General features: G+C 51.9%; 1 protein-coding gene across 2 annotated transcripts; it reads right to left on the reverse strand.

Moving 5' to 3' along the window:
* Positions 1-3,999: 3,999 nt before the first annotated feature.
* Positions 4,000-9,394, reverse strand: Cxxc1 (CXXC finger protein 1). 2 transcript variants are annotated; one of them, XM_075968286.1, is made up of 15 exons: positions 9,043-9,394; positions 8,243-8,361; positions 8,042-8,142; positions 7,508-7,743; positions 7,243-7,419; positions 6,855-6,881; positions 6,532-6,777; positions 6,293-6,400; positions 5,961-6,145; positions 5,493-5,700; positions 5,308-5,418; positions 5,142-5,191; positions 4,898-4,994; positions 4,521-4,673; positions 4,000-4,438 (listed from the first exon to the last, which is right to left on the reverse strand). In XM_075968286.1, the coding sequence occupies exons 1-15, from the start codon at positions 9,043-9,045 to the stop codon at positions 4,292-4,294; spliced, it is 1,968 nt and encodes a 655-aa protein (XP_075824401.1). In that variant the 5' UTR covers positions 9,046-9,394; the 3' UTR covers positions 4,000-4,291. The 2 variants fall into 2 exon arrangements, with proteins under 2 accessions (XP_075824401.1, XP_075824400.1); XM_075968285.1 differs by having other exon boundaries at positions 6,281-6,400; positions 9,043-9,310.
* Positions 9,395-9,560: the final 166 nt, after the last annotated feature.

Consider the following 9,560-nt stretch of genomic DNA (forward strand, 5'->3'; position numbering starts at 1 on the left):
TTCTAGTAATGTTTCTTTTACATATGTAAGTGCTTTTATATTGGGGGCATAGATATTCAGGATTGAAACTTCATCCTGATGAATTGTTCCTGTTATGAGTATAAAGTATCCTCCATCTCTTCTGATTGATATTTGAAATCAATTTTGTTAGACATTAGTATAGCCACACCTGCTTGTTTCTTAGGTCCATTTGATTGGAAAACCTTTTCCCAACCATTTACTCTGAGGTAGTGTCTGTCTTTGAGGTTGAGGTGTGTTTCTTGTAAACAGCAGAATGTTGGATCCTGTTTTTGTATCCATTCTCTTATCCTGTGCCTTTTAATATGTGAATTGAGTCCATTAAGTGATATTAATGACCAGTGGTTGTTAACTCCGTTTATTTGTTTGGTGGTAGTGTTTGTGTTTTCCTTCTTTGAGTTGTGGTGGTGGAGGGTTGTCAGATGTCTGTGTTATTATGGATGTTGTTGGCTTCCTTGGGTTGTAGTTTTCCTTTTAGTACTTTCTGTAAGGCTGGGTTTGTGGCTATGTATTGTTTAAATCTGCTTTTGTCCTGGAATATCTTGTTTTCTCCATCGATGGTGAAAGAAAGCTTTGCTGGCTATTGTAGTCTGGGCTTGCATCCATGGTCTTATAGTGTCTGTAGCACATCTGTCCAAGACCTTCTGCCTTTCATGGTTTCCATAGAGAAGTCAGGTGTAATTCTGATAGGTTTACCTTTATAAATTACTTAACCTTTTTCCTTTGCAGCTCTTAATATTTCTTTATTTTGTATGTTTTGTGTTTTGATTATTACATGGTGAGGGGATTTTTTTTTGATCCAGTCTATTTGGTGTTCTGTATGCTTCTTGTACTTTCATAAGAATATTGTTCTTTAGGTTGAGAAAGTTTTCTTCTATTGAATAAATATATTTTCTGGGCCTTTGAGCTGTAATTCTTCTCCCTTTTCTACTCCTATTATTCTTAGGCTTAGTCTTTTCATGGTGTCCTAGATTTCCTGGATGTTTTGTGTTAAGAATTTGTTGGATTTGCTCTTTTCTTTGATCGATGAGTTTATTTCCTCTATAATATCTTCAGCGCTTGAGATTCTTTCTTCTTTCTCTTGTATTCTGTGGTTATACTTGTCTTTGTAGTTCCTGTTCATTTGCCCAGATTTTCCATATCCAGCCATCCCTTGGGTTGTGCTTTCTTTTTTACCTCCATTTCTGTCTTCAAGTCTTGAACTGTTTCCTTTACCTGTTTGATTGCTTTTTCTTGGTTTTCTTGGGTATCTTTGAAGGATTTATTAATTTCTTCTAACTTTTTGTCTTTTTTTTTTGTCCCATTTCTTTAAAGGAGTCTTTCACATCCTGTTTAAGGGTCTCTATCATTTTTCATAATGTTATGTTTAAAGTCGATTTCTCCTACTTTTTCTGGATTAGAGTGTTCAAGTCTTCCTGTTGCATGTTTGCTGGATTCTGGTGTTATCATGTTGCTTTTCAGGTTGTTGGAGGAATTCTTGCATTGGTGCCTGCCCATCTCTTTCTTCAAATGCAGCCAGGAGAGTCTTGGCATCTTGGTCCAATCTTTGCTGTGGCTGACTGTGTACTTGGGGTTTTTTCTTGGTCTGCCCCCTCTTAGGTCCCCTTAGCACTGGAGTTGGCTCTCAGATCCCCTCTGCCCTGAAGCAGGCTGTGCTGGTAGATCTAAGGAACCCGCAGAAGGAAAGGAGTGCTAGGGAGCAAGATGGGATGGGGTAAATAGAGAAAGCCAGTAGCAGGGGAGATGCCCCACTGAATGGCCAGAAACATTTAGGGAATTGGAGGCCTGTACTCCATTCCTGGGGCATCCAGCCAGGCGGGCACACACTTACCCCTCCAAATAGATCTCCTCAGTACAGGAGCAGGGCCTCTTGCTGGGCCAAGGACCTCGCAGGCAAAAGGGCGGGCTTGGGAGGGGGCAGGGTTGGGTGGAACACTCACCACTGGCTCCCCAGACCCTCAGCCCTGAAGCAGGCTAAGTTGGGGGATCCTAGGACCCTGCAGATGGAAAGGGGTGCTTGGGGGCAAAATGGAATGGGGTAAATAAAGAAGCCAGTAGCCGGGCAGACGCCCCACTGAATGGACAGAAATGTTTAGGGAATCAGAGGGGGCCTATGCTCCGTTCCTGGACATCCTGCTGGGCGAGCACACACCCACCCCTCTGACTCACTCCTTTCACCCCTGGAAAGGACTAGAGGACTCTCCAGCCTCAACTCAATCTATCCTCCCGAAAGCAGTCTTATTCAAAGTCAGCCTCAAGTTTCTTCTCAAGTATAACAGGAAATGCTAGAGGAGCACACTGGAAATTAGGAAAAGCAGATTTTTATCAATATCAGGCAGACTTACAGACATCAGGTATGAAGACTCAATTGAATTCTGCTCCTACTGGCCCTGTGTTACTGAAGCCACCTAAGTGGTGGTACTGGGGGAACCAAATGGTCACACCTCCTCTCAGTTTGGAAGCTGCATCTGTAGCTATGAAAACAGCATATAAAGCTTTCATAAAAGGCAAACCTAAATTCGAGGGCAACCTGTGTTCCGCTAATCATACCCTTCATGTGCATATGTCTCTGTGGGAAAACTGCAGGGCAATCTGATAGCCAAAAGGAAAATACTTTTTTTTTTTTTTTGAGTTTTTGGGGGAAAACTGTCTTGAGGTAGCTCTGAGCCCTTATGACCTCTAAAGCCCTAGATAGGCTTGATGCACCCAGCAATCCTGCCCTGCCTTTTAAATATACCAAACTATAAAATAAAGTTGTTTTCCTCTGTCTATATAAGGAACTCAGAGAGTCCATGTGAGTCTCTACATCAGGTCATCGCTCTTCTCTTCCAGGATCTCCACGTTTTAGCAATTGCTCCTCTAGTCTAGAGGCATGACCTCTCTCTGACCTTGTTATCAAGGGCTCCTCCACCTTATAGGAGGAACCAATCAGAAGTAGGCAGTCCCCTCAACCCATCGGGGGGCAGCCAATGCCAAAACCCCCTCCATGCAGCACTTGGGTCTCTCCTGCTCTGCGGCTGCTGTTGACCCGAGTTAATAAAGGCTCTAAGCTTTTGAATCAGATTCAATCTTGTGGTGATATTTTGGGGAACTGGACTTTGGTTGCAACGATAAAACTATCCAGCATAGTTTTCTTCCTTTGGGTACAACAGCTCCTTAACTATTTCAGGGGAGATGGGTCCACCTGGAGCCTCTGATTGTATGTTATAAAATATAATGGAGGAGCTTTGCTCCTCCATTAACCAGTGGATGCCACCAAAACCAATTGTCACCATAGCTAACTTAGGGAACATTTTACTTTAGTTGCCTCCTTTCTCCAGCTAACCATATCCGGCTTAGAACATTCTAATTTAGCCATGCCTGTACTTTTAGGGAGTCCATTGTTTTAATCAACTAAAGCATTTGAATCTTTTAACAGAAACTGTTGAAACTTCTGCCATGGCCTGTCCCTGGTATATTGTAACTGTAGTTCAGGCTTTGTAAGCAGGATCCCATTTCTCTCTGGGGTTGAAAAGTCTTTTTGGTATGAGCATGTTACAAATGCCTACAAATAAAGGACTCTTGTTGAATGGCATCTTCTGTGTCTCTTTTGGGCAGTACAGATTGGGTAGGGCTCTTGGTGAAGACACATCCCCCTAGTCTTTGGGAGAAGGCGACCTGAGTGCATGACCTCTGATCTAAAGACAGTATGTCCTGGCCCAAAGGCGGTCCGGGTCTATCTGTCTCTCTCTCACACACACACACACACACACACACACACACACACACACACACACACACACACACACATTTAAAGCTGAAAGGATACCACTATACCATGATACAGGCCTGAGTACAGTCTAAGGGAGCACACGATGAATCCACTGAATATCCCAGCCCGCACATTTCCAGGTCCCTCCTGAGTACAGTTATGCCACCTCTATCTCGTCCAGGGGTCGGGACCACAACTGAAAACAGAAGAATGGAGACTATCAAGAGATATCCCTGTTGGTTGTTCAAAATTTTATTAACAAAACCGGTTTGTTTAGGGGATGGGAATAGGCAAAGGTGAGTAAACTACGGTCTCACCCCAGCACTGAACATGGAGAGGGACAGACAGACAAGGGACATCAGAGGCCCTTAAATAAGGGCAAATGCAAGCTGGAAAGAGATGGGCACAGGACAAAACTAAGGAGGGGTGGAATAACAGATGAATGGAGGAACAGAAAGCTGGCGATGCAGGGCCACTCCCCTAACTGGAAGGCAGGGTTGACGGGCTCTGGGCTGGTGAAACTCAGCGGTCAGCACTAGATCGAAGGTCGGTAGTGAGTGGGTCATGTTGGATTGTTTGGTGCAGCATCAGGGCAAGTAATCCTGCTCGGTTGGTCATGGCTGTGCGAACATTCCGTTCCTGCTCAAACAGCTCGTCCAGCTTGTACCACTGCCAAGGAAGTGGAAGGAAGCTTGAGAAGCAGCCCCCGGAGCCCAGGCCGACTGAGGTCACACCCAGTATGAAAACCTACCACCCGAACACGCTCCAAGTCCACTTCTGCACGCCGAAGCTTCTCCCAGCAATAATGGCGATTGCACTGGCGCTTGGGCAGGCGGCAGAAGTCACCCGTGAGCTCAAAGACATCACGTACAAGTGGACACCCACAGACCTCATCAGCTGGCACCTGCAGGGACACCAAGGGCAGACGTGAGAGGAGGGATGGAGAATCTGGAGAGTGAAAAGGAGGCAAAAGGGGAGGAACTGGAGATGATTGACAAGAAAGGGAGGAAATAGAAGCTGACAGGAAAAAAAGAGAAGAAGGGAGGTAGAAAGAACAAATGGCTGTGAGACACAAGGTAGGGCATGGCAGGGTGGGGTAGGACGCAGGTAATTGAAGGAAAACCTTACTTTGGGGTCCCGTGAGTGCTCAGGACATAGCACCTGGAGCCGCTTACAGTACGTTTTGCTCTGGGGATTGTAGACATCACAGAAGAGTCGGGTAGCCCTGGCAGAGGTTAACAGGAGGGTAGCCGTGATTAACTCCTTAACCACTTCAAAGGCCCATACCCATTTCCAGCCCCAATTCCACGCATTATCCCATTTCTAACCCCAGCCGTAACTACCCTTAACTCCACATGGCACCCTTACTCACCCTTCAATGCGTGTGGGGTACATGGACCCAAAGGATGTCTGGCTTTCATACTGGAAAGATGAGCACAAATAAAAGGACTTTGGGTGTCTTCTCAAGATACCACCCAGGCAACAAATCTATGGGCCGCGTAGGCCCACGGACATCCCCATACTATCCACTCCCTGACCTTGGCATAGCAACGCTCCATGTGGCGCAAGGCAACACGTGGGTTGATGGGATGCCCACAGGAGACGCAGAAGATCTGCAGGTCTGTGTCGTCGCTGTCATTCTCGTTGTTCTGTATGGGACGAGAGGAATGATGAGGCCAGGCAGGACAAGGTCCCGCATCCTGCCAGGCTGTACGCTCTTTACCTCCTCGTCCTCACGCACAGCCTGCTGCTTAGCTCGAAGAATGATGGCCTCAAGCTCGTGGAACCTGCGCTCCATCTCCTGGAGACGAGTGCGGGCACTCTGCTGCTCACGGCGGATGCGTTCAAGGAGCTTCTTGCCATGCTCTTCGGCAATGCAGGGGCTTTGCTGCCACTGCTGGATGCGCTGGGGGAGGATCTCATAGATGCGGCTACAGGAGGCAATGAAGTACAGGCAGAGAAGCACCAAAAGCAGTAAATGGGGTGATCGGGACAGTGAACAAACAAACAGACGACGCGACGCAGAGGTGCAAGGAAGGAGAGACTGGTAGGGGAGAGGCCGATGGGGACTGAGTAGCAGGTTAACGTGGCCAGATGGGGGTTTGACTGAACTGTAGATATTTGGACAGAAATCTCTGGTCATGCCTACTCTTCACTTCCTGACTCCCTTCAGGGCCCAGGAAAGACTTACTTGGCTGCCAGCTTCATGCCACAGTCATCTGAACAATACTTGGAACCAGGCTGGGCAGCACGCACACAGCCAGGCCCCAGGCACTGCGGTAGTGATGCAGGGTCCTTGGCATCAGCCCTTTCTGGGTGTTTCCATTTGTCTTTATGCTTCTGCTTCTGTCGATGCCGTTTATATCTCTCCTCCTTCTAAGAGGCAAGATGTGTCATGTCAAGGTGCTTCGGAGGTCAGCCTCAGGCCTTGTCTGCTGCTGCACTCCAGCTTTCTGGCTCTTTCCCCGGCTCCCTCCCTGCCCCATCTTCTCCCGTGCACACCCGGTTTACCCTCTCCATCACCTTCTTTTCAGACTTCTTCTCGCGACGTTTCACGTGCTTCACTTTGACTGCCCGTTTCCTCAGGGCAGGGTCCATGAAGGGGGACTCCTCTGTGTCACTCATCCAGGGCTGCAAGCAGGGCGTGCTCTGACCACCTGACCAACTCATGACACCACCACCCATTTCCCCAAGCAGCCTTGTGTGCCCTCTGCCTCCTCTTTCCCCTTCCTCCCCCACCACAGGACGCTGCTGCTACTCACTAGGCCATGGTCATCAAAGGCCCCCGCGCAGAAGTCCTGGTAGAGATCAGGGTCCAGTGCCAGGTCCTCATCTGAAAGGGGCTCCGGTGTGGCTGTAGCCTCTGGTAGCTCCTTAACCACCGATGACAACACTGTCCCCTCATCTTCACGGATGCGCCCCAGCTTCTGCGATGGCTGCGGCTGCTGTTGAGTGGGTGGTGGCCGGCGGGGCCTTGGCAGGGCCTCTGAGGGCGTCACCGGCGAGAGCTGCGGGGCAGAATCTCAGGACTGGCCCTGACCGCCCTGCCCGCATGCCCTGCCCCGCCCTGGGGGGCTGGACTCACCGAGGAAGGGAAGTACTTGTACGATTCCTGTGCGCAGGAGGAAGGCCTAGGTCAGCCCCAGGAAAATGGAGGGTCACCCTGTCCTAGCCCCAGCTATTCATCCTGGCCTGGTCTCACCAAATGCAGTTTTAGCCCTCCCCTCACCACAAAGATACGCTCAGGCCTACCTGTTGTGCCCTGCCATGCCTGACCACCTAAAAATATACAGGCCCTGTCAGCTACTTAGGTCATATGTCATCCACCTGAACATGCTGGGCCCCTCCCACTTGTCTGGACACAATCAGGCTCCATCCCACCTACACTTGCTCATTTGTAGCTAATGCAGCCCTACTTGGGCCTCCCAGCCACGCTCTCCCACAGCATCCTGCCCAGCTCTGTCCATGCTCACCCGTGCCCGCAGCTGACACTGACGAAGCCGGCACTTCTGCCGGATCTTGTTGGGGCCCCCAAACTTCTTCATGTCACGGCAGAAGTCGCAGTGGCCACAGTCCTCGGTACGCCGGCACGCCTCACACTCACCACACATTCGGGCTGACCGTTTGATCTGCTGCTGCTGCTGGTGATGCTAGGAGACAATGCCCAGGGTAGAGATCAGGACCCCGAACAGGGCCCAAAGGAGAGCTTCACCCATCCCAACCACTGCAGCCACTTACCTGGCTAGGTGTGGCCACCAAGGGCTGTGGAGACGATTTGTGGGGCGAAGCAGAGCCCCGAGCAAGCATGGTCCCAACCCCTGTCCCTGACCCTGCCCGGCGCTGCAGGTCTGGATCTGAAGCAGGCCTCTTGCGCCCTCCTCCCTCATCCCGGGGCTCACTGCCGTCCCGCTCACTGCCATCCCGCTCCCGGGACTTTTTGTGCCGATAACGAATCTCCAACTTCGGGTCCTTCTCTGTGTGGCAAAGAGTGAGACCAAAGTGGCTTTGCAGGAGGGATATGAAGGATCCCAGAACCTCTTTCTCTGCTCCCACCACCCTACCTACTTGTCTGGCTCATGCTATAGGAGAGAGCTGCCCCTTCCTTTAGGATCCTCTATTATTGCTCGCATTGGAGCTGGCATTCCAATCCACTAGAGAGCAACGCAACCACTGTCCACAGAGGACACCATGCCTACCCACGATCCCTCCCGTTCCGGCTCTTCTTCATCTCTTGGAACCCACATGCCTCCCCTGCCCACGCCCAGGCCTCACCTCGGCACTCCCGACAGTACCATTCGCGGATGGCCTTGGCCATCTTCTCAGTGATCCGGATGCAGTCCCCATGGAACCACTCATTGCAGTTATCACAGCCACTGCATGTAACGGAGCAAGTGGTAGAGACGTGAGGGGTATGCTTCCTCAGTGTCCCCCAACCCTGCCGGGCATCGGCCCACCCGCCGCTCCCTCGCTCACATCATGAAGCAGTTGATGTCCGGTTTGCGGCAGATGCAGTAGATGGGAGCGTTCTCCCCATTCTCAGACTTGCTGTCCTCCCCAGCATCTGGGGGCTCCAAGTCGGAACCATCTCCTTCCTGTGAGACCCACCCCCCAACGATGACTCCTTAATCCCTCCCTTACAACTCCACCACGGCTCCCCACAAATTCCCACACAGGGTCTTTGGTCTTCCTTCCCCTCGCGGCTTCCCCTCATAGCTCGCCCACCCCTCATCACTCAACCCTGGGCCTCACGACTTTGCTTAGTTCTCTCCAGCACTCTGCTCCAGCCCTCCCATCGCGCACCCCGCTGACAAGCAGCATTCTGTCTGTCACTCTCACCGCTCATCACAGACACTTACCACATTGTCCCCTTCGAGTTCTACCCGGGTACCACTTAATTTATTCTGCCGTCGCCCCAAACAGGCTTCCCACAAGTCGCTACAACTTAGCCTCCTGGACCCCACCCCCGCCTGACGGTTCTCCAGAGAAATACTCATGGCCAAGTGCTTATCTCTCTGGCCAAGGAACCTCACGAGAAGGTTTCCCACAAAGCTGCCATCTGGAGGAGTCTCTGCTCAAGTTCCACTATGGACCCCCCACAACGGTTCATCCCGGAACCCGCAGCCGCTTCACCCCAAACCCCACGGCACACCTTCGCCCGTCGGCCCCCAGACTCGGCAAACAGCTCCCCAGCAGCCCCGGGCGCCTGCCACCAGGCAGCCGCCGCCACCCCCAGCGACCTCCGCCTGGGATCCGCGTTCCGACCGGGGACTCACCATCTCTGCGCTCACGGCGTACCCGCTCCGGACCCCGGGCAGCGACCCGCGGATCCGAGCGAGCCCCCGGGCAGCGTCCGCGGCGGTGGCAGAGGCGCCCACAACCACTTCCGCTCCCGGGTCCGCCTCCGCGACACCGCACTCTGGTTCCTCACGCCCGGGACGACCGCTGAGCAGGGAACAAATAGGGTCGCCCACCTAGATCCGCCGCTGTCGCCCAGGCGCCGCCATCTTAACCATCGAGTCCGTAAGGTCTCGGCCACCGTACGTTCCGGGAGCGATGGCTGCGCCTAGAATGCGGCGCCTCCGAGCGCGCCGCCACCTTGTCAGTCGAGTCCGTACGGTGGCCGCCAGAGGGCAATATGGCCGCGCTTGCTTCGAGTTTGCGACGCAAACGTCGTCAGCTGTTTGTGCCTCCGCAGGCGGACTCAGTGCGTTCCTAGGCAACGGGCGGTAGCTTCCGGATCACGCCTGCCAAAGGGCGTGGCCATCTTGATCGTTGACTCCGTACACGCCTG

The sequence above is a fragment of the Microtus pennsylvanicus genome, chromosome 4 (assembly GCF_037038515.1).
Source record: "Microtus pennsylvanicus isolate mMicPen1 chromosome 4, mMicPen1.hap1, whole genome shotgun sequence".
Lineage (NCBI taxonomy): Eukaryota > Metazoa > Chordata > Mammalia > Rodentia > Cricetidae > Microtus > Microtus pennsylvanicus.